General features: G+C 32.7%; 4 protein-coding genes across 4 annotated transcripts in view; all 4 read right to left on the bottom strand.

Moving 5' to 3' along the window:
• Nucleotides 1–23,382, bottom strand: part of LOC148603511 (uncharacterized) — a 76,882-nt gene that overhangs the window by 25,920 nt on the left and 27,580 nt on the right. The window contains exons 23-30 of the mRNA XM_088551442.1: nucleotides 23,197–23,295; nucleotides 22,663–23,031; nucleotides 21,674–22,144; nucleotides 18,879–18,977; nucleotides 18,344–18,712; nucleotides 17,591–17,689; nucleotides 17,064–17,432; nucleotides 12,914–13,024 (exon numbers count right to left, since the gene is read on the bottom strand). Coding sequence (XP_088407568.1) covers nucleotides 12,914–13,024; nucleotides 17,064–17,432; nucleotides 17,591–17,689; nucleotides 18,344–18,712; nucleotides 18,879–18,977; nucleotides 21,674–22,144; nucleotides 22,663–23,031; nucleotides 23,197–23,295 — 1,986 coding nt within the window. The remainder of the gene's footprint in view (nucleotides 1–12,913; nucleotides 13,025–17,063; nucleotides 17,433–17,590; nucleotides 17,690–18,343; nucleotides 18,713–18,878; nucleotides 18,978–21,673; nucleotides 22,145–22,662; nucleotides 23,032–23,196; nucleotides 23,296–23,382) is intronic.
• LOC148603514 (uncharacterized) lies at nucleotides 324–6,729 on the bottom strand. Its single transcript, XM_088553250.1, has 10 exons — nucleotides 6,721–6,729; nucleotides 6,468–6,606; nucleotides 5,437–5,756; nucleotides 4,973–5,111; nucleotides 3,940–4,259; nucleotides 3,477–3,615; nucleotides 2,446–2,765; nucleotides 1,977–2,115; nucleotides 810–1,129; nucleotides 324–479 (listed from the first exon to the last, which is right to left on the bottom strand). The coding sequence occupies exons 1-10, from the start codon at nucleotides 6,727–6,729 to the stop codon at nucleotides 324–326; spliced, it is 2,001 nt and encodes a 666-aa protein (XP_088409376.1).
• On the bottom strand, nucleotides 6,806–8,095 carry LOC148603513 (uncharacterized). Its single transcript, XM_088553134.1, has 2 exons — nucleotides 7,963–8,095; nucleotides 6,806–7,251 (listed from the first exon to the last, which is right to left on the bottom strand). The coding sequence occupies exons 1-2, from the start codon at nucleotides 8,003–8,005 to the stop codon at nucleotides 6,821–6,823; spliced, it is 474 nt and encodes a 157-aa protein (XP_088409260.1). The 5' UTR covers nucleotides 8,006–8,095; the 3' UTR covers nucleotides 6,806–6,820.
• LOC148603512 (uncharacterized) lies at nucleotides 8,316–11,100 on the bottom strand. Its single transcript, XM_088553249.1, has 4 exons — nucleotides 11,085–11,100; nucleotides 9,923–10,242; nucleotides 9,458–9,596; nucleotides 8,316–8,746 (listed from the first exon to the last, which is right to left on the bottom strand). Exons 1-4 carry the CDS (start codon nucleotides 11,098–11,100, stop codon nucleotides 8,316–8,318), a joined length of 906 nt encoding a protein of 301 aa, XP_088409375.1.

Below are 23,382 nucleotides of genomic sequence, written 5' to 3'. Positions count from 1 at the left end.
CTGATCCTCATTTCCATTATGAAATGCCTAGTCCTAATCCAAACATTTCTCTCAATATACCACAGATCCAAATGTTTATCCATTAGAGGACATTTCACATATAAATTACTCAATTATCATGTTTGCATCACAATTATATCACACAAGAACCAGAATTATTGAGTCCTAATCTAACAATTTCTCTCAATATACCACAGATCCATATGTGTATCCATTAGAGGATATTTCATATACAAATTACTCAATTATCATGCTTGCGTCACAATTATATCACACAAGAACCAGAATTAAAGATCTGACATGTTCTAAATATATCTTAAAATCTAATCACAACACTTACCAGGTTTAACACAAACTTCAGCAGAAATGGATCCTACTTCCATATCTTCATTTGGATCTGTTGGTACAAATGTGAAAGTGATACTTCCAGCTACCTTATTTGGAACATTTACAATTTCCTCTGGTGAAATGGTCTCATCCTACAAATCAAAAACATTTAATATTTTAAATTCAATTATTAAGAATGAAAGTTCTTGTTTATTTTGAAAATCGCCAATCCTGCTTCGGACAGTTGATGCATGTAAAATCTAAACACTTTCCATTGGAAATGTGAATCTTTTTTCGATGGCAAAAAATAAAAAGTCCAACACTGTAACAAAACAAAGAAACTAATCTTATAAATGTATGTGCATTTTAAGTTATACCGAAGATTGGTTATAATGCATGAAATAAAGAAATGAAAAAAAAAATGAAATTAAAAAGATAATTAATTTCGAGAGTATTAATACATTTATTGATATTTTACTTACAAGAACTGTTGTTCCATCTTCGTCCTTCAGGACAACGTTTACTTCCTTTACATTGGTTGTTTCTAGTACTTCAATTTTATCAACTTCTTCTTGTGTTTCCATAACAATGGACAAAGTGTCAGTCTTAGATACAGTTAACTTCTTATCATCACCAGGCTGTAATTTGTTCTTATCATCTTCAGTCAATGGATTACCATTCTTTGTCACCTCTTTAATGTTTTCTGATAATGGTCCCATGTTGTCAACCTCCTCACAAGTTTCAGGGGTTGAAATTGGTGGAGTCGATGTAGTTGGTGGAACACTTGTAGAGGCAGTTGTAACTTTTAGGGAAAAATGAGTAAAGCAATCTGATCTTTTTCGATTTAAAATAAAAACTCAAAATAATATACAAAACATATTCAGCTTATATATAGTATCAGTTAAAATAAAAACAAAATTTACAAGTCATCTGCTCAAATTATTGTTTTACTTCTCTTTTTTGAATGTGTGTGTATGTGTGTGTTTCCATATGAAACAATTAAATACAATTAGGTTGTTTTGTAGTCCGATATTTCAGAAGATACCGATTTGGGAAAAAAGACATCTGTGAAATGGTATAAATTTTCCGTTTCAACAATACCCATACGGTTTGTCCCCTTTGAAAATTAAAATTTACAAATAGATTTTCTCAACTCCGAATACAAGTAAAATTTAGATTATAATATAATATCAACCAATACGCTTCATTACTGAATCCAAAACTTTACACTTCTCGTTTTGATTAAGTTAGATATAAATCAGAATTTACACGAATCTTTAAAAAATCAATTTACAAATTCAAATCTTTCCTGATCCTCATTTCCATTATGAAATGCCTAGTCCTAATCCAAACATTTCTCTCAATATACCACAGATCCAAACGTTTATCCATTAGAGGACATTTCACATATAAATTACTCAATTATCATGTTTGCATCACAATTATATCACACAAGAACCAGAATTATTGAGTCCTAATCTAACAATTTCTCTCAATATACCACAGATCCATATGTTTATCCATTAGAGGATATTTCATATACAAATTACTCAATTATCATGCTTTCGTCACAATTATATCACACAAGAACCAGAATTAAAGATCTGACATGTTCTAAATATATCTTAAAATCTAATCACAACACTTACCAGGTTTAACACAAACTTCAGCAGAAATGGATCCTACTTCCATATCTTCATTTGGATCTGTTGGTACAAATGTGAAAGTGATACTTCCAGCTACCTTATTTGGAACATTTACAATTTCCTCTGGTGAAATGGTCTCATCCTACAAATCAAAAACATTTAATATTTTAAATTCAATTATTAAGAATGAAAGTTCTTGTTTATTTTGAAAATCGCCAATCCTGCTTCGGACAGTTGATGCATGTAAAATCTAAACACTTTCCATTGGAAATGTGAATCTTTTTTCGATGGCAAAAAATAAAAAGTCCAACACTGTCACAAAACAAAGAAACTAATCTTATAAATGTATGTGCATTTTAAGTTATACCGAAGATTGGTTATAATGCATGAAATAAAGAAATGAAAAAAAAAATGAAATTAAAAAGATAATTAATTTCGAGAGTATTAATACATTTATTGATATTTTACTTACAAGAACTGTTGTTCCATCTTCGTCCTTCAGGACAACGTTTACTTCCTTTACATTGGTTGTTTCTAGTACTTCAATTTTATCAACTTCTTCTTGTGTTTCCATAACAATGGACAAAGTGTCAGTCTTAGATACAGTTAACTTCTTATCATCACCAGGCTGTAATTTGTTCTTATCATCTTCAGTCAATGGATTACCATTCTTTGTCACCTCTTTAATGTTTTCTGATAATGGTCCCATGTTGTCAACCTCCTCACAAGTTTCAGGGGTTGAAACTGGTGGAGTCGATGTAGTTGGTGGAACACTTGTAGAGGCAGTTGTAACTTTTAGGGAAAAATGAGTAAAGCAATCTGATCTTTTTCGATTTAAAATAAAAACTCAAAATAATATACAAAACATATTCAGCTTATATATAGTATCAGTTAAAATAAAAACAAAATTTACAAGTCATCTGCTCAAATTATTGTTTTACTTCTCTTTTTTGAATGTGTGTGTGTTTGTTTCCATATGAAACAATTAAATACAATTAGGTTGTTTTGTAGTCCGATATTTCAGAAGATACCGATTTGGGAAAAAAGACATCTGTGAAATGGTATAAATTTTCCGTTTCAACAATACCCATACGGTTTGTCCCCTTTGAAAATTAAAATTCACAAATAGATTTTCTCAACTCCGAATACAAGTAAAATTTAGATTATAATATAATATCAACCAATACGCTTCATTACTGAATCCAAAACTTTACACTTCTCGTTTTGATTAAGTTAGATATAAACTAGAATTTACACGAATCTTTACAAAATCAATTTACAAATTCAAATCTTTCCTGATCCTCATTTCCATTATGAAATGCCTAGTCCTAATCCAAACATTTCTCTCAATATACCACAGATCCAAATGTTTATCCATTAGAGGACATTTCATATACAAATTACTCAATTATCATGCTTGCATCACAATTATATCATACAAGAACCAGAATTGAAGATCTGACATGTTCTAAATATATCTTAAAATCTAATCACAACACTTACCAGGTTTAACACAAACTTCAGCAGAAATGGATCCTACTTCCATATCTTCATTTGGATCTGTTGGTACAAATGTGAAAGTGATACTTCCAGCAACCTTATTTGGAACATTTACAATTTCCTCTGGTGAAATGGTCTCATCCTACAAATCAAAAACATTTAATATTTTAAATTCAATTATTAAGAATGAAAGTTCTTGATTATTTTGAAAATCGCCAATCCTGCTTTGGACAGTTGATGAATGTAAAATCTAAACACTTTCCATTGGAAATGTGAATCTTTTTTCGATGAGAAAAAATAAAAAGTCCAACACTGTAACAAAACAAAGAAACTAATCTTATAAATGTATGTGCATTTTAAGTTATACCGAAGATTGGTTATAATGCATGAAATAAAGAAATGAAAAAAAAATGAAATTAAAAAGATAATTAATTTCGAGAGTATTAATACATTTATTGATACTTACAAGAACTGTTGTTCCATCTTCGTCCTTCAGGACAACGTTTACTTCCTTTACATTGGTTGTTTCTAGTACTTCAATTTTATCAACTTCTTCTTGTGTTTCCATAACAATGGACAAAGTGTCAGTCTTAGATACAGTTAACTTCTTATCATCACCAGGCTGTAATTTGTTCTTATCATCTTCAGTCAGTGGATTACCATTCTTCGTCACCTCTTTAATGTTTTCTGATAATGGTCCCATGTTGTCAACCTCCTCACAAGTTTCAGGGGTTGAAACTGATGGAGTCGATGTAGTTGGTGGAACACTTGTAGAGGCAGTTGTAACTGTTAGGGAAAAATGAGTAAAGCAATCTGATCTTTTTCGATTTAAAATAAAAACTCAAAATAATATACAAAACATATTCAGCTTATATATAGTATCAGTTAAAATAAAAACGAAATTTACAAGTCATCTGCTCAAATTATTGTTTTACTTCTCTTTTTTGAATGTGTGTGTGGGTGTGTTTCCATATGAAACAATTAAATACAATTAGGTTGTTTTGTAGTCCGATATTTCAGGAGATATTGATTTGGGAAAAAAGACATCTGTGAAATGGTATAAATTTTCCGTTTCAACAATACCCATACGGCTTGTCCCCTTTCAAAATTAAAATTCACAAATAGATTTTCTCAACTCCGAATACAAGTAAAATTTAGATTATAATATAATATCAACCAATACGCTTCATTACTGAATCCAAAACTTTACACTTCTCGTTTTGATTAAGTTAGATATAAACTAGAATTTACACGAATCTTTAAAAAATCAATTTACAAATTCAAATCTTTCCTGATCCTCATTTCCATTATGAAATGCCTAGTCCTAATCCAAACATTTCTCTCAATATACCACAGATCCAAATGTTTATCCATTAGAGGACATTTCATATACAAATTACTCAATTATCATGCTTGCATCACAATTATATCATACAAGAACCAGAATTGAAGATCTGACATGTTCTAAATATATCTTAAAATCTAATCACAACACTTACCAGGTTTAACACAAACTTCAGCAGAAATGGATCCTACTTCCATATCTTCATTTGGATCTGTTGGTACAAATGTGAAAGTGATACTTCCAGCAACCTTATTTGGAACATTTACAATTTCCTCTGGTGAAATGGTCTCATCCTACAAATCAAAAACATTTAATATTTTAAATTCAATTATTAAGAATGAAAGTTCTTGATTATTTTGAAAATCGCCAATCCTGCTTTGGACAGTTGATGAATGTAAAATCTAAACACTTTCCATTGGAAATGTGAATCTTTTTTCGATGAGAAAAAATAAAAAGTCCAACACTGTAACAAAACAAAGAAACTAATCTTATAAATGTATGTGCATTTTAAGTTATACCGAAGATTGGTTATAATGCATGAAATAAAGAAATGAAAAAAAAAATGAAATTAAAAAGATAATTAATTTCGAGAGTATTAATACATTTATTGATACTTACAAGAACTGTTGTTCCATCTTCGTCCTTCAGGACAACGTTTACTTCCTTTACATTGGTTGTTTCTAGTACTTCAATTTTATCAACTTCTTCTTGTGTTTCCATAACAATGGACAAAGTGTCAGTCTTAGATACAGTTAACTTCTTATCATCACCAGGCTGTAATTTGTTCTTATCATCTTCAGTCAGTGGATTACCATTCTTCGTCACCTCTTTAATGTTTTCTGATAATGGTCCCATGTTGTCAACCTCCTCACAAGTTTCAGGGGTTGAAACTGGTGGAGTCGATGTAGTTGGTGGAACACTTGTAGAGGCAGTTGTAACTGTTAGGGAAAAATGAGTAAAGCAATCTGATCTTTTTCGATTTAAAATAAAAACTCAAAATAATATACAAAACATATTCAGCTTATATATAGTATCAGTTAAAATAAAAACGAAATTTACAAGTCATCTGCTCAAATTATTGTTTTACTTCTCTTTTTTGAATGTGTGTGTGTTTGTTTCCATATGAAACAATTAAATACAATTAGGTTGTTTTGTAGTCCGATATTTCAGGAGATACTGATTTGGGAAAAAAGACATCTGTGAAATGGTATAAATTTTCCGTTTCAACAATACCCATACGGCTTGTCCCCTTTCAAAATTAAAATTCACAAATAGATTTTCTCAACTCCGAATACAAGTAAAATTTAGATTATAATATAATATCAACCAATACGCTTCATTACTGAATCCAAAACTTTACACTTCTCGTTTTGATTAAGTTAGATATAAACTAGAATTTACACGAATCTTTAAAAAATCAATTTACAAATTCAAATCTTTCCTGATCCTCATTTCCATTATGAAATGCCTAGTCCTAATCCAAACATTTCTCTCAATATACCACAGATCCAAATGTTTATCCATTAGAGGACATTTCATATACAAATTACTCAATTATCATGCTTGCATCACAATTATATCACACAAGAACCAGAATTAAAGATCTGACATGTTCTAAATATATCTTAAAATCTAATCACAACACTTACCAGGTTTAACACAAACTTCAGCAGAAATGGATCCTACTTCCATATCTTCATTTGGATCTGTTGGTACAAATGTGAAAGTGATACTTCCAGCTACCTTATTTGGAACATTTACAATTTCCTCTGGTGAAATGGTCTCATCCTACAAATCAAAAACATTTAATATTTTAAATTCAATTATTAAAAATGAAAGTTCTTGTTTATTTCGAAAATCGCCAATCCTGCTTCGGACAGTTGATGCATGTAAAATCTAAACACTTTCCATTGCAAATGTGAATCTTTTTTCGATGACAAAAAATAAAAAGTCCAACACTGTAACAAAACAAAGAAACTAATCTTATAAATGTATGTGCATTTTAAGTTATACCGAAGATTGGTTGTAATGCATCAAATAAAGAAATGAAAAAAAAAATGAAATTAAAAAGATAATTAATTTCGAGAGTATTAATACATTTATTGATACTTACAAGAACTGTTGTTCCATCTTCGTCCTTCAGGACAACGTTTACTTCCTTTACATTGGTTGTTTCTAGTACTTCAATTTTATCAACTTCTTCTTGTGTTTCCATAACAATGGACAAAGTGTCAGTCTTAGATACAGTTAACTTCTTATCATCACCAGGCTGTAATTTGTTCTTATCATCTTCAGTCAATGGATTACCATTCTTTGTCACCTCTTTAATGTTTTCTGATAATGGTCCCATGTTGTCAACCTCCTCACAAGTTTCAGGGGTTGAAACTGGTGGAGTCGATGTAGTTGGTGGAACACTTGTAGAGGCAGTTGTAACTGTTAGGGAAAAATGAGTAAAGCAATCTGATCTTTTTCGATTTAAAATAAAAACTCAAAATAATATACAAAACATATTCAGCTTATATATAGTATCAGTTAAAATAAAAACGAAATTTACAAGTCATCTGCTCAAATTATTGTTTTACTTCTCTTTTTTGAATGTGTGTGTGTTTGTTTCCATATGAAACAATTAAATACAATTAGGTTGTTTTGTAGTCCGATATTTCAGGAGATACTGATTTGGGAAAAAAGACATATGTGAAATGGTATAAATTTTCCGTTTCAACAATACCCATACGGCTTGTCCCCTTTCAAAATTAAAATTCACAAATAGATTTTCTCAACTCCGAATACAAGTAAAATTTAGATTATAATATAATATCAACCAATACGCTTCATTACTGAATCCAAAACTTTACACTTCTCGTTTTGATTAAGTTAGATATAAACTAGAATTTACACGAATCTTTAAAAAATCAATTTACAAATTCAAATCTTTCCTGATCCTCATTTCCATTATGAAATGCCTAGTCCTAATCCAAACATTTCTCTCAATATACCACAGATCCAAATGTTTATCCATTAGAGGACATTTCATATACAAATTACTCAATTATCATGCTTGCATCACAATTATATCACACAAGAACCAGAATTAAAGATCTGACATGTTCTAAATATATCTTAAAATCTAATCACAACACTTACCAGGTTTAACACAAACTTCAGCAGAAATGGATCCTACTTCCATATCTTCATTTGGATCTGTTGGTACAAATGTGAAAGTGATACTTCCAGCTACCTTATTTGGAACATTTACAATTTCCTCTGGTGAAATGGTCTCATCCTACAAATCAAAAACATTTAATATTTTAAATTCAATTATTAAGAATGAAAGTTCTTGTTTATTTCGAAAATCGCCAATCCTGCTTCGAACAGTTGATGCACGTAAAATCTAAACACTTTCCATTGGAAATGTGAATCTTTTTTCGATGACAAAAAATAAAAAGTCCAACACTGTAACAAAACAAAGAAACTAATCTTATAAATGTATGTGCATTTTAAGTTATACCGAAGATTGGTTGTAATGCATCAAATAAAGAAATGAAAAAAAAAATGAAATTAAAAAGATAATTAATTTCGAGAGTATTAATACATTTATTGATACTTACAAGAACTGTTGTTCCATCTTCGTCCTTCAGGACAACGTTTACTTCCTTTACATTGGTTGTTTCTAGTACTTCAATTTTATCAACTTCTTCTTGTGTTTCCATAACAATGGACAAAGTGTCAGTCTTAGATACAGTTAACTTCTTATCATCACCAGGCTGTAATTTGTTCTTATCATCTTCAGTCAATGGATTACCATTCTTTGTCACCTCTTTAATGTTTTCTGATAATGGTCCCATGTTGTCAACCTCCTCACATGTTTCAGGGGTTGAAACTGGTGGAGTCGATGTAGTTGGTGGAACAGTTGTAGAGGCAGTTGTAACTGTTAGGGAAAAATGAGTAAAGCAATCTGATCTTTTTCGATTTAAAATAAAAACTCAAAATAATATACAAAACATATTCAGCTTATATATAGTATCAGTTAAAATAAAAACGAAATTTACAAGTCATCTGCTCAAATTATTGTTTTACTTCTCTTTTTTGAATGTGTGTGTGTTTGTTTCCATATGAAACAATTAAATACAATTAGGTTGTTTTGTAGTCCGATATTTCAGGAGATACTGATTTGGGAAAAAAGACATCTGTGAAATGGTATAAATTTTCCGTTTCAACAATACCCATACGGCTTGTCCCCTTTCAAAATTAAAATTCACAAATAGATTTTCTCAACTCCGAATACAAGTAAAATTTAGATTATAATATAATATCAACCAATACGCTTCATTACTGAATCCAAAACTTTACACTTCTCGTTTTGATTAAGTTAGATATAAACTAGAATTTACACGAATCTTTAAAAAATCAATTTACAAATTCAAATCTTTCCTGATCCTCATTTCCATTATGAAATGCCTAGTCCTAATCCAAACATTTCTCTCAATATACCACAAATCCAAATGTTTATCCATTAGAGGACATTTCATATACAAATTACTCAATTATCATGCTTGCATCACAATTATATCACACAAGAACCAGAATTGAAGATCTGACATGTTCTAAATATATCTTAAAATCTAATCACAACACTTACCAGGTTTAACACAAACTTCAGCAGAAATGGATCCTACTTCCATATCTTCATTTGGATCTGTTGGTACAAATGTGAAAGTGATACTTCCAGCTACCTTATTTGGAACATTTACAATTTCCTCTGGTGAAATGGTCTCATCCTACAAATCAAAAACATTTAATATTTTAAATTCAATTATTAAGAATGAAAGTTCTTGTTTATTTCGAAAATCGCCAATCCTGCGTCGGACAGTTGATGCACGTAAAATCTAAACATTTTCCATTGCAAATGTGAATCTTTTTTCGATGAGAAAAAATTAAAAGTCCAACACTGTAACAAAACAAAGAAACTAATCTTATAAATGTATGTGCATTTTAAGTTATACCGAAGATTGGTTGTAATGCATCAAATAAAGAAATGAAAAAAAAAAATGAAATTAAAAAGATAATTAATTTCGAGAGTATTAACACATTTATTGATACTTACAAGAACTGTTGTTCCATCTTCGTCCTTCAGGACAACGTTTACTTCCTTTACATTGGTTGTTTCTAGTACTTCAATTTTATCAACTTCTTCTTGTGTTTCCATAACAATGGACAAAGTGTCAGTCTTAGATACAGTTAACTTCTTATCATCACCAGGCTGTAATTTGTTCTTATCATCTTCAGTCAGTGGATTACCATTCTTCGTCACTTCTTTAATGTTTTCTGATAATGGTCCCATGTTGTCAACCTCCTCACAAGTTTCAGGGGTTGAAACTGGTGGAGTCGATGTAGTTGGTGGAACAGTTGTAGAGGCAGTTGTAACTGTTAGGGAAAAATGAGTAAAGCAATCTGATCTTTTTCGATTTAAAATAAAAACTCAAAATAATATACAAAACATATTCAGCTTATATATAATATCAGCTCAAAATAGAAAATATACAAGTCATCTGTGTGTATTTCCATATGAAAGATTTAAATACAATAAGGTTGTTTTGTAGTCCGATACTTCGGGAGATACTGAATTTGGAAAAATAGATTATAATATATCATCAACCAAAACGATTCATTATTGAATCCAAAACTTTACACTTCTCACTTTGATTCAGTTAAATATAAGTTAAAATGTAAACGAATCTGAAAAAAAAAAAAATCAATTGAGAAATTTAAATTGTCCCGTATTGTCAACCTCCTCACAAACTTTGGGAAGTAGAACTGTCATAGAAAATAATATAGTTGAAACAATTGATAAAAACATTTTCTATATTTTTAGAAAATAATTAATATTATTTTATTGGTGTGGAAACATTCGGAAGCTAACAGGCAACTTCTGATTGTCATCTGGTTCCCTGGTCAATATAATAAGCGACCCTAGAATCGCTAAAAATATAGACTCAGGTCACCAGCGACGGATATGCATAACATATCAGTAAATTGCCGCTTCTGAAATAAAGTAAAAACCAAAATGGAATTATTATATCTACTTATTTGAAAGAAATATTTAAACTTTGTTTACTTTAAAAAAAAAAAGTAAAAAAAATAAATAAAATAACGTCATATACATTCCTCAGCCAATCAAAAGAGAGAAGATGTCACTAGTGACCCGGGGTTATATTTGAGAGAAACTTGTGGGACAAAAATATTACTCAGGCTGCCAGGTTACTTACTGTTTGTGTTTAACATACTATAAGGGAAACAGTGCCTATGTGAAGTGTTGACATTTTTGTATTCATTGACTGAATTTTCATTTTCTACACGAAAGCAAAGACGAACAAGAGAAAAGGTAATAGGACCAAACTTTGGAATTTTCTGGGTCATCAATTAATTATTCATGTATGTTTGGACTTCCTGCACAGATGCAATAATATGGTTATGTTTGTTGTTTAAATTTTTTGGCACTGAAACAACATAGGCCGTGAGGACGCTTACCTTACCGGTGCACCTGGCCCATGCTCCCAGTTTTAGTCGAGTCCGAGTTGCTCATTTAAGTATGTTACTTTGTATGTATGATTTTAGTTACTTGATGTTCTTTGTTGAGTATGTCTGTTTTCCATGTCTAGTCTTTGTGACTGGATTACATTCATTTGATTTCTGCTAGAATCTTGGTTCCCTTGATTACTTTTTCCATATGTTTGTAACAGTTGTTTAACACAACATTAAACCGGCGTCGGAAAAACTTTGAGAATTTTACCAATACATATAAACTAAACAGTCGACATCTTTTTCCACGGATCAAAAATCTCAACATCAATCCCATGCAAAATACCTTAAGGAACATTCATACCAAATGTGGTTCCAATAGGTCGTGTAACTCAAATTTGATGATTAGATTAAAATGAAATTTGACCACAGATATATCTCACCATGTTGAACACTTTATCCATGTCAGTACTTGGCAAAACATAACTGTTTTTAAGATATAAGCGAAAAACTACTGTCTGACCCTTATGTTCTATTTTAGTAATAGCGGCAAAAATTTATATTCGACGGATCAAAAATCACTACATCAGTTCTATGCAGAATACCCCAAAGGAACAAGTTTGGTTCTGTTTGGTTAAGTGGTGTCAGAGAAGGAAAATTTTGAAAAACTGTACACAACAATGATGACATGACGGACGCCAATTGATGGCAATATCTCACATGGCCTTTGATCAGGCGAGCTTAAAGTAAAACAAAAATTAAAACTTAAAAACTTGTTGAATTATCATTTTTTCTGATTATATAAATAACAGATTTTGTTTTATCTTTAAACTTTGAAAAATAAAACTGTTTAACACATCTTGAAAGTAATATAAAACGAGCGTTGGAAACAAAACACTTTGTGAATATGAAAATTTCTTGTTCATTCAAAGACGTTAAAATGTTTAACCGCAACGCATTGAATTTTTGTTTATCTTATAGATAGTAAAAATGTAGTGAATTACTGATGTTAATTCTACTTCAATTATTGTTTTACCTGAATCATCAGTAAATTAATGCCTCACAAGTCAACGATTTCCATGTGACTAGCAGATTCTTCCAATGATTGTGAATTACAAGTGCAAATTAATGTTCCAGCAAGTCATTGAATATGTTTCACCTTACTAGAATGAAGTTAATAACTCACTAAGTGTTTTTCGTTTCAAGAAAATAACAACAAATCAGTCTAAATTTTCATGCGCAATTTGTTTTTTTAGAATACCTGGTAAAATGAATTTAAATATTTTGGTAGACAAAAGTTTATGCCTTTAATTTCTCATTTTAAATGAAATATGATGTAAGGATGTAGACCTGGGATAAGGGACACAACTCTTCAAATCAGTGTTATGTTTTGTATCATATACAATTTCATCAAAGCCTTTCAAGCTTTCCTTTGAAACAGAATGAAATCAGTCCAGGTTACTTTGATGCTTACATGAGATTGGTATAAAATAGTGAATACAAACGTTCCACTGATTTGTAAGAGTTGTATCCTTTACCATAGGTCTACTACCTTAACTGCACATATCAAACTGACCAGTAGTTGTTTCAGTAGATTGGACTTGTGATGTTGTCAATTGAGGTCCTTGGTTAGTGGTTGGTGCTGCTTGAGATGTTTCAGATGGACCTGTTGTAGTACCAGATGTTGCTATGGAATGAAGATTAATACTGTATATTTTCATGTACTAAATATCATTTCCCTTATCCATGTCTTTTGCATAAATTCGTAAATGATTGCCTAGGTTTGAAGTACACAAGTCAAAATGCAGCACACGTTACATTGTCTTAAAATTGGTCATATAAAATCTAGAAAATGAGGTTTTTGTAAAACGTGTGATAAAACCACTGAACACTTATTTTATGACTGCATAAACTGAGAAATTACACATCGATTTGTATGATACCTTACAGAATAAGACTTGACAAAAAAGAATGTATTAATTATTACTATGCAATTTTATAAATTGATCAGAAATATTATACCTATTATAGCAAAAATATGTCAAAAATATAAATTATAAATGTACACAACATAACTGGCTTGAAAGAAAAAAAATAAATACCATAGAAGTATACATAGGCTCTGACTTCTCAGTTTTACATTATTGAGAAAGTTCTGATACATTTCTTTTCATGTTTTTAGATAATAGTGAAAGAGAAAACTGTGTTTTTCTTTGTATATATATTTATACAAATAGGAAATTGCTGAATGAAAGAGGGGAGATTTGTTTAATCTATTTTAGTTATATCATATTGCTTTTGAATAAATCGGTGAGTGCATGATTATGATATATATACTGTATCTGTATTGATTTTGGTCATATACTAACTTGACACATACATAGTCAAGATGTGTTCTTCAATCCTATCCTACAATAAAACCCCAGCACATCCTGGTTAGGTGATGATGTAAGGAGTTTGTAAAATTCTAACTTTTCATAAACAAAAAATACATAAATAAATAAATAAAAAGGTTGGATATAAAACAAATGTATGGTCTTTAGTTTACTTCAACTAAATATCCTATTTAAAGACTGAAACACGGAATGATAAACTGATTCAGGAACTTTGTTATCCAAATTCTTAGAATCCCCTTTCTCTATCAATATATTTAAAACAGCTGTTGGTTTGTTCCTTTTTTTACCATGAAAGATATTGTTTTTGAAAGGAATGAAACACTGTGGATGGCATATCATTTTTTCAACAGAACAATCAGAATTTCAAGAGCAAGGGTATTGCTGTAAATATTCTATTGAATAAGATTTTCATTTATGCAGTACAACCTCAGTTCATTGGAGCAGTGATACCTGATTTAGTTTGACTGGAATCGTTGTGAATGGTCTAATATCAAATCTTTTGATAAAGTGTCATAATTTAATTACATACCTGATAAAGTATTAGTGGGACTGGAAGAGGGTCAAGAATGGATTAGTTAACTGATAAAGTATCTTGTAAGTATGGAAAGAATAATCAAGGGAACTAAGGTTCTAGCAGAAATCAAAAAAGTGTAACCCATGGACAAAGACTAAACATGGAAAACAGACATACGCAACAAAGAAACTAAAATTATATTGATGGCGACCATACAACTTTTGTAGAGATGACTAACTGTAAGGGTCCTAGCGCGATACAAAAAAGTCTGCGTAGTTTCGGCAAGCTCTGGCATAACGTATGAGTTGTGATATGAAAGAGGATTGTGAACCTGATAAAGTACCTTGTTGGGCTTTAACATACCCGATAAAGTAAATTGTGTGGCATTAATATACCCGATAAAGTAAATTGTGTGGCATTAATATACCCGATAAAGTAAATTGTGAGGCTGGACGAGTGTTATGAATGGATTATATACCTGAAAAAGTACTTTGTGGGAAGGAAAGATGGTTTTGAAGCAGGTAAAGTACATTGTGGGGCCTAAAGAGGATTGTGAATTGATTACAGATAAAAATCTTTTGGGACAGGAAGGGTGTTGTGAATGGATTATATACCCGATAAAGTACCCTGTGGTGATAGAAGAGGGTCATGAATGGATAATACACCTGATAAAGTACATTTGGGGATGAAAGAGGGTCAACAATTGATTATAAACCTGATAAAGGACTTTGCGGGTATGGAAGAGTGTTATGAATGGATTTTGTACATGAAGAGGGCTGTGAACCTGATAAAATACCTAGTAGGGCTAGAAGAGGTTTGGGAATTGATTATATACCAGATAAAGTACATTGTGGGGATGGAAGAGTGTTATGAATGGATTATATAACTGATAAAGTACTTTGCAGGTATGGAAAAGGGTTGTGACCTGATAAAATACCTAGTAGGGCCAGAAGAGGGTTGTGAATTTATTATATACCAGATAAAGTACCTTGTGGGGCTGAATGAATGGATTATATACCTAATAAAAGTACTCTGTGGGGATGGGAAAGGGATGTGAACCTGATAAAGTACATTGTGAGTCTGGAAGAGGTTTATGAATCTGCTAAAGTACATTGTGAGGCTTAAAAAGTGTCATGGATAGATTCCATACCTGATAGGCATTTTGCGGATATGGAAAAGGGTTGTTAACCTGATAAAGTACCTTGTTTGGCTCGAAGAGTGTTGTGAATCGCTTATATACCAAATAAAGTTCATTGTGAGGCAAAAAGAGAATTGTGAATCTGGTAAAGAAAAGGGTTATGTACCTGATAAAATACCTTGTTTTGAACACTAACCTTTTGAACGTAGATGTTTAAAAGGTCGAGTTGAAAATAATAATCGAAATCATACCAAGCCATATTTTCCTCTATCTTTTCCAGACAATTATTTTGTTGATGAAAATTCATGTTCAACAATAAAACATCTTATTACTAAGAATTCAGTCAATAAAATATTGAAATCAATACAAATCGAGTACACATATTTCATGCATTATTTTTGATGAATGTACTTCCGCATTGTATGTACAAACAGGTCTAAATTGGTGTTGTTTTACTGGTTTTATACCCAATGTATATTGGTGTGTGGTTAGTTGAACAATGGTTCCTATTACTGCCTGATAACATGTTCTGCCAGATGTATTTCTTGAAAAGTTGTGCTTGTACAGTCTGGCTGATATCTGTTCAAGAGGAGGAACCCTTCGTAGTGTGTGTGCAACCATGGTTACTGATGTGACCTCACAGTCTATTGTTGAAGATTTTGAACCTGATATGGCATCACTGGTTGTTGTACCATATGTGGAGCCATATATACATGTAGTTGATGCAGCAGGGTTTCTAGATGCAGCCGCTTGAATGCCTTGTGAGGCTTGATAAAGAAGTAGTTACATTGAATGTGGAATGCAATTTTACATTAAAATCGGTTTAAGAAATCCAACAGGTTCCCACGGTTGCATCTTTGCTTCCTGTTCTAGAATTTGTGTTACAAAAGTCGTTACTGTGCCTGTTGTTCAAGACGTGGTACTTGATCTTGTAACTGCGCATGTTTTTTTCTAGAAGTAGTGCTTGATTTTGCACATATAGTTGTTGTCCCAGAACGTTCTAACTGATGTGGTCTGACCGGCTGTTGTTCAAGTAGTGGAGCCTGATGTTGTACTTGTGCTTTTTGTTCCAGAATTTTTACATGATATAGCTTATTCCAAAAAGTCTACCAATGAGGCCTGACTGGCTGTCGAATATGATGCAGTTTTTTTAAACAAAGAAATGATTTTATTGTCTATCTGCTTGAATTCCTTGTGGGGCGTGTCGAATGGTTAGATATATTGAATGTGGAATGCAATTTTACTGTCGTCAGTTTAAGGATTCATACAAGTACTCATAAAGTGATACCAAATGGCTAAATATTAATGCATCTTATAATTCCGGTATGGTGTAGATATATATATGAATAGAACACCGAATTGCAAAAAATAATATTTTAACGCTCAAAATGCAAGGAATGACAGTTTATCAAAATTGCCATCACTATATGAATAGTTCCATCTCATCATTGTGGTTAAAAAACATGCAAATTAATTTCACAACACTTTATGGTCATTTGTTACCATCCATAAAATACAATTATGAGCAATTATCATTTCCTTGAAACCCCATGTTGATTGCATGCACATTTTGATCTCAACTCAGCCAGTGGTGTAGAAGAGGTAACAGATAAGAGTGAATATTTTCTAGAACTCACTTATAAAAAATCCACATATTTCATTAACTGAAATGACTAACCTGTTGTAGACTGACTGGCTGTTGTACCCACTGTAGAACCCTTGGTAGTTGGTGGAGCAGTAGTTCCGGATGTAGCCTTACTACCTGTAGTGCCAGATGTAGTGCCTTGTGTAGTTGATGGAGCAGTTGTGCTTGAAGTCGTCTGACTGGGTGTTGTTCCAGAAGTAGTACCCTTACTGGTTTGTGCACCCGTGGTACCTGATGTTGTACCTGTGCTTGTTGTTCCAGAAGTAATGCCTGAGGTTGTCTGTTCAACTGTTGTCCTAGATGTGGAACTTGCAGAGGTTTGTGCAGCAGTAGTGCCTGAAGTTGAACCTGCTGTTGTCGTACTGGCTGTTTTACCTCCTGTAGTTGTTAAAGCAGTTGTGCCTAATATGGAATAATTGAAAAGAAACAGAAATGTAAAATAGAACAAAAAATGGAATATATGAAGATATTCAATACATTTTCCCCTTTCTATTCTTATGCCTTATCCCGAGCCTTCTACAAAGATGCATCGTTATTTTCAAATGAAATCTAAAACTTACCAGTAGTTGTTTTTTCTTCTGTTGTAAGTTGAGGTCCTTGTTCCGTAGTTGGTGCTGCCTGAGATGTTTCAGATGGACCAGTTGTAGTTCCAGTTGTGCCTAAGGAATACAATGAACAAAACACAAATTAAATGTATAACAGGAAACTTCAATTTACTTTCGTTTTGCTTTCACATGAGATAATGCATATGCTGGAAATGTCCGAAATGATTTCTTAGGAGGATTAAGAAGCTTCCTTTTCAAAACTTATTATCTAATGACAAGGTGGTTCATTTGATGATTTGCAAAATATTTTTAATTTCTCACTTGGGTTTAACATATAGCGAAGATAGGTGTGGTAATTATATCAAAGAGACAATAACCTCATCGGGATGAAATTGTCAATTGTCAATAAAATTGTACCTACACAACAAAGAATATAAAGTAACTAAACTCATACATATGAACTATCAAAATCAAATGAGCAAAAATGCAAATTTGTATAAACAATATAATTATATACCCAAAATGCAAGACATGAAAGTTCTTATGAAAAGTTACCTAACTATCACACAACGTAACAATTGTCCTCTCTTATGTCAAGTAAAAATACAATAATTGTGGTTTTAAAATCATCCAACGTAATTAAATATTGTTACATCATCACAAGTAACAGCCAATTGCCACACCTTTGTGATCAAAAAATAAATAAGCTACAAATATTTCTTAAAATTCTATTTTATTACTTGTTTGACTTATACTGAAATAACTAACCTGTTGTCGACTGACTGGCTGTTGTACCCACTGTAGATCCTTTGGAAGTTGGTGGAGAAGTAGTTCCGGATGTAGCCTTACTGCCTGTTGTGCCAGATGTAGTTCCTTGTGTACTTGGTGGAGCAGTTGTGCCTGAAGTCGTCTGACTGAGTGTTGTTCCAGAAGTGGTACCCTTACTGGTTTGTGCACCCGTGGTACCCGATGTTGCACCTGTGCTCATTGTTCCAGAAGTAATGCCTGAGGTTGTCTGTTCAACTGTTGTCCTAGATGTGGAACCTGCAGTGGTTTGTGTAGCAGTAGTGCCTGAAGTTGTACCTGCTGTTGTCGTACTGGCTGTTTTACCTCCTGTAGTTGTCAAAGCAGTTGTGCCTAATATGGTATAATTAAAAGGATACAGAAATGTAAAAGAGAATTAAAAAAAGGATAATATGAAGATGTTCAATACAGTTTCCCCTTTCTACTCTCATGCCTTATCCCGGATGTTCTACAGAGATGAACAAGATATTTTTATTTTTAAATGAAAGCTAGAACTTACCAGTTGTTGTTTTTTCTTCTGTTGTAAGTTGAGGTCCTTGTTCCGTAGTTGGTGCTGCCTGAGATGTTTCAGATGGACCAGTTGTTGTTCCAGTTGTGCCTAAGGAATACAATGAATCAAAAACAAATCAAATGTATAAAAGGAAACTTCAATTTACTTTCGTTTTGTTTTCACATGAGATAATGCATATGATGGAAATATCCGAAATGATTTCTGGGGAGAATTAGGAAGGTTCCCTTTCAAAACTTAATATCTAATGATAAGATGGTGGATTTGATGGTTTACAAAACATATTTAATTGACCACTTGATTTTAACATATAACGTGAATAGATATAGGTATCGTGTAAATATCAAAGAGACAACAACACCATTGGGATAAAATTGTCATCAGTGTGCTAAAATATAAGAAAAAATTGTAACTAAAAAAGGATTTAAAACGTAAATATTTAGACTGGGCCCTTGCTGAGGTTATTCGTTGAATAATCAATACATTACCGCATATTTTAAAATGAAACAAGTCCACTGCCAAAATGATTCAATCAAAAAACAGCAGCTTTATATTTGTCTTCCATTAATGTGGTTGAAATCAATAAAGGGACAATGAAGATTGTATCCGGTCCTAATATACTTTTTTTTTAATTCTCAAAACATTCTTATAATTCCTTTCAAGAGGCCCTAAAGACCCTGCATTTTTATGACAATATCATGTGATTAAGCAGAACAAAAATCAAATCATTAAATAGACCACCTTCTATCATCTTTGTCTAACCCAATAAAAATGTTCTCTCTGTCTTATTGTTTTAAACGATATTAAGCTAAACGTTGTGAATGTTTAAATCTTTTTATCTTTTAAAACTCAATAACTCATACAACTGCAACCTAGAAAAAATTGTGCAGGCCTCCTATTCAAAATAATTTCATCAACTGAATATAAAGCTTACTTCTATCAATGCGCTATGGATATAAACTTGATCAACTTAAATTCTACACTGTCCCTTTAAAGCCTTAAATTGCAATAAATCTATCAGGGTTTGTCATTTAATTCAACTTTCAAACAATCAATTCCCTGATAAGATTGATTTAAAAGATCACACAGCAGAAGTGTTTTGTTCTGACTGTAGTATCCAATGTAGAAACTTTAGTGGTTGATGGAGAGAGGGTTCAGATGAAGCTTTGGAAGTTGGTGGAGCAGTAGTTCCAGATGTAGCTTTAGTGCCTCCTCTGCCAGATGTAGTGGCTTGTGTATTTGGTGGATCAGTTGTGCCTATGTAGTCTGACTGACTGTCGTTCCAGAAGTAGGTACCTTAGTTTTTGCACCCGTGGTACCTGATGTGGTACCAGTGCTTTCTGTTCCAAGAGTTGTACCTTTGCTTACTGTTCCAGAGGTTATACTTGTGCTCGTTGTTCCAGATGTTAAACGTGTGCTTGTTATTCCAATAGTGGTACCTTAAGTAGCAGTCTTTGTAAGAATCATGCAAAAGCTGATAAATGAGTTACACCCCAACAATAACTACATATTTTTATTTTGTAATCAAGTTGTTTTATGGGTCTATACTATGAAATGTGTAATTATTCATTCAAATATACCTCCTTTCAACAGATAATCAACATTTAAAATCAAATAGATCCTATAGTATCTGAGTGTCATTTACAGAGTTATCTCTCTTAATTTTGACATCAGCAGTGCATTCAATATAATTTTTAGCTCCTAAGAACATCGGGTACATGAAAAACTGAATGTTAATTTGTTTTTACTACGGCATTGCAAACAAAATATCAAAAATGAAAATGTGTATCACATTTTGCATGATTCTTAGCTGGAGTGTTACTTAAGTTGTTGAAGTGCAGGTTAATCCGTAGTGGTACCAAATAATCTTACTGTGCTTGTTATTCCGTTAGCGGCACCTAATGTTGTTACTGTGCTTCTTATTCCGGTAGTGGGACCTGATGTTGTTACTGTGCTTGTTATTCCATTAGTGGCACCTGATCTTGTTATTGTACTTGTTATTCCGGTAGTGGCACCTGATGTTGTCACTGTGCTTGTTGTTAGAGTAGTGGCACATGATGTTGTTCTTGTGCTTGTTATACCAGTGGTAGCACCTAATGTTGCTCCTGTGCTAGTTATTCAAGAAGTGACACCTGATGTTGTCCCCGCATATTATTCCAGTTGTGATACCTGATGTTGTTACTGTGCATGTTTTTTTAGTTGTGGCACCTCAAATTATTACTTTGCTTGTTATTCCAGAAGTTTCTTTGAATGTGGTATGACTGGCTGTTTTACCCTATGCAGTTTTTACAATAAAAGTATTTCTTAATGTAGTTAATTTAATGTCATGTGAGGCTTTATGAAAGGGAATTATATTGAATATGGAGTACATATTTACTTTCAAATTTGAAATAGAATTCATAGTTGTATCAAGAAAGTGATTTAAAACAATTACTTCATTAAATCCAATTCGGCAACTGTGTTACTGCCGTACTGAAGAGAAAGTTAAATCGCACATGCCAATTGAAAATAAATTATCTCACACTCTAAAAGCAAGTATTGGAAGCAGTTTTCTAAAGGAATTGCCATGACTATCACATCACATGACAAGAATCCCCCTTCATCTCGAATGAAATATAATCAATGTGGTTTTTAAAACATTCAACACAATAAAACACTGTCATATCTTCACAATTAACAGTCGATTGGTACATTTTTGTATTCTAAAAATAAATATGCTTCAAAACATATATTAGAATTCTACTATTAAATAAACTGCATTTCTTATAGTGAAAAAAAAAACAAACCTGTCGTCGACTGACTGGATGTTGTACTTGATGTAGATCCTTGGGAAGTGGGTGGAGCAGTAGTTCCAGACGTAGCCTTACTGCCTGTAGTGCCTTGTGTAGTTGGTGGAGCAGTTGTGCCTGGAGTAGTCTGACTAACTGTCGTTCCAGTAGTGGTAGGCTTACTTGTTAATGCACCTGTGGTACTTGATGTTGTACCTGTGCTTGCTGTTCTAGAAGTGGTACCTTGGCTAGCTGTTCCAGAAGTTGAGCCAGCGCTTGTTATTCTAGTGGTGGTACCCGATGTTGTACCTGTGTTTGTAATTCCAGTAGTGGAAGCTGTGAAAGCTGATGTCGTTCCACGGCTTGTTATTCTAGTAGTGGTACCTGATGTTGTCCCTGTGCTTGTTATTCCAGATGTTGTACCTGTAGTGGTTTGACTGGCTGATGTTCCAGATGTTCTACCTGATGTGGTCTGAATGGTTGTTGTACCTGATGCAGGTTTTACAATACAATGATAGTATTATGTAACTTCTTTGGTGCCTTGTTTGGCTTGATAAATGAGTAAAATGATGAATGTGGTGTGCAATTTTACTGATAAATCAATTAAAAAATGCGTACAAGCGCTTCCAGCGTGATATTAGAGAGCAAACTATTTTTCAAACTGATAATGTCTTAAAGTGTTTCATAAGCGTTTTGTAGACAAAAATGACAAAAAGCAAATTTGAATGAAACAATATAATCATATATTCCAAATGCAAGATATGACAGTTTTTCTGAAAAGTTACCTACCCATCACATCACATACCGGTAACAATTGTCCTCTCTTATGTAAAGGGAAAATAAAACCATTGTGGCTTTAAAATCATCCAACGGACAAAATATTGTTATAACATCACAAGTAACAGCCAATTGCTACAGTTTTGTATTCTAAGAAATAAATAAGATAGACATATTTCTTAAAATTCTACTATTTTATTACGTTTTTGACTTATACTGAAATAACTAACCTGTTGTCGACTGACTGACTGTTGTACCCACGGTAGATCCCTTGGAAGTTGGTGGAGCAGTAGTTCCAGATGTAGCCTTACTGCCTGTTGTGCCAGATGTAGTGCCTTGTGTACTTGGTGGAGCAGTTGTGCCTGAAGTCGTCTGACTGGGTGTTGTTCCAGAAGTGGTACCCTTACTGGTTTGTGCACCGGTGGTACCCGATGTTGCACCTGTGCTCGTTGTTCCAGAAGTAATGCCTGAGGTTGTCTGTTCAACTGTTGTCCTAGATGTGGAACCTGCAGTGGTTGGTGTAGCAGTAGTGCCTGAAGTTGTACCTGCTGTTGTCGTACTGGTTGTTTTACCTCCTGTAGTTGTCAAAGCAGTTGTCCCTAATATGGTATAATTAAAAGGATACAGAAATGTAAAAGAGAATTAAAAAAGGATAATATGAAGATGTTCAATACAGTTTCCCCTTTCTACTCTCATGCCTTATCCCGGATGTTCTACAGAGATGAACAAGACATTTTTATTTTTAAATGAAAGCTAGAACTTACCAGTTGTTGTTTTTTCTTCTGTTGTAAGTTGAGGTCCTTGTTCCGTAGTTGGTGCTGCCTGAGATGTTTCAGATGGACCCGTTGTAGTTCCAGTTGTGCCTAAGGAGTAAAATGAATCAAAAACAAATTAAATGTATAGAAGGAAACTTCAATTTACTTTCGTTTGTTTTCACATGAGATAATGCA

This window comes from Perna viridis, chromosome 11, assembly GCF_037379345.1.
Source record: "Perna viridis isolate PV_CMFRI_1.1 ecotype Kerala chromosome 11, ASM3737934v1, whole genome shotgun sequence".
Lineage (NCBI taxonomy): Eukaryota > Metazoa > Mollusca > Bivalvia > Mytilida > Mytilidae > Perna > Perna viridis.
This window is presented reverse-complemented; position numbering and strand designations above follow the sequence as displayed.

Bases quoted from the DNA above. Each gene is read 5' to 3' on its own strand.
- LOC148603514 (XM_088553250.1), bottom strand. The intron at 4,260-4,972 runs GTAAGTGTTGTG...TTTCCCTAACAG, and splicing joins TGAAGTTTGTGTTAAACCTG to TTACAACTGCCTCTACAAGT. The intron at 1,130-1,976 runs GTAAGTGTTGTG...TTTCCCTAAAAG, and splicing joins TGAAGTTTGTGTTAAACCTG to TTACAACTGCCTCTACAAGT.
- LOC148603513 (XM_088553134.1), bottom strand. From the start codon at position 8,005: ATGGAAGTAGGATCCATTTCTGCTGAAGTTTGTGTTAAACCTG. The intron at 7,252-7,962 runs GTAAGTGTTGTG...TTTCCCTAACAG, and splicing joins TGAAGTTTGTGTTAAACCTG to TTACAACTGCCTCTACAAGT.
- LOC148603512 (XM_088553249.1), bottom strand. The intron at 9,597-9,922 runs GTAAGTATCAAT...TTTGATTTGTAG, and splicing joins AAGATGGAACAACAGTTCTT to GATGAGACCATTTCACCAGA. The intron at 8,747-9,457 runs GTAAGTGTTGTG...TTTCCCTAACAG, and splicing joins TGAAGTTTGTGTTAAACCTG to TTACAACTGCCTCTACAACT.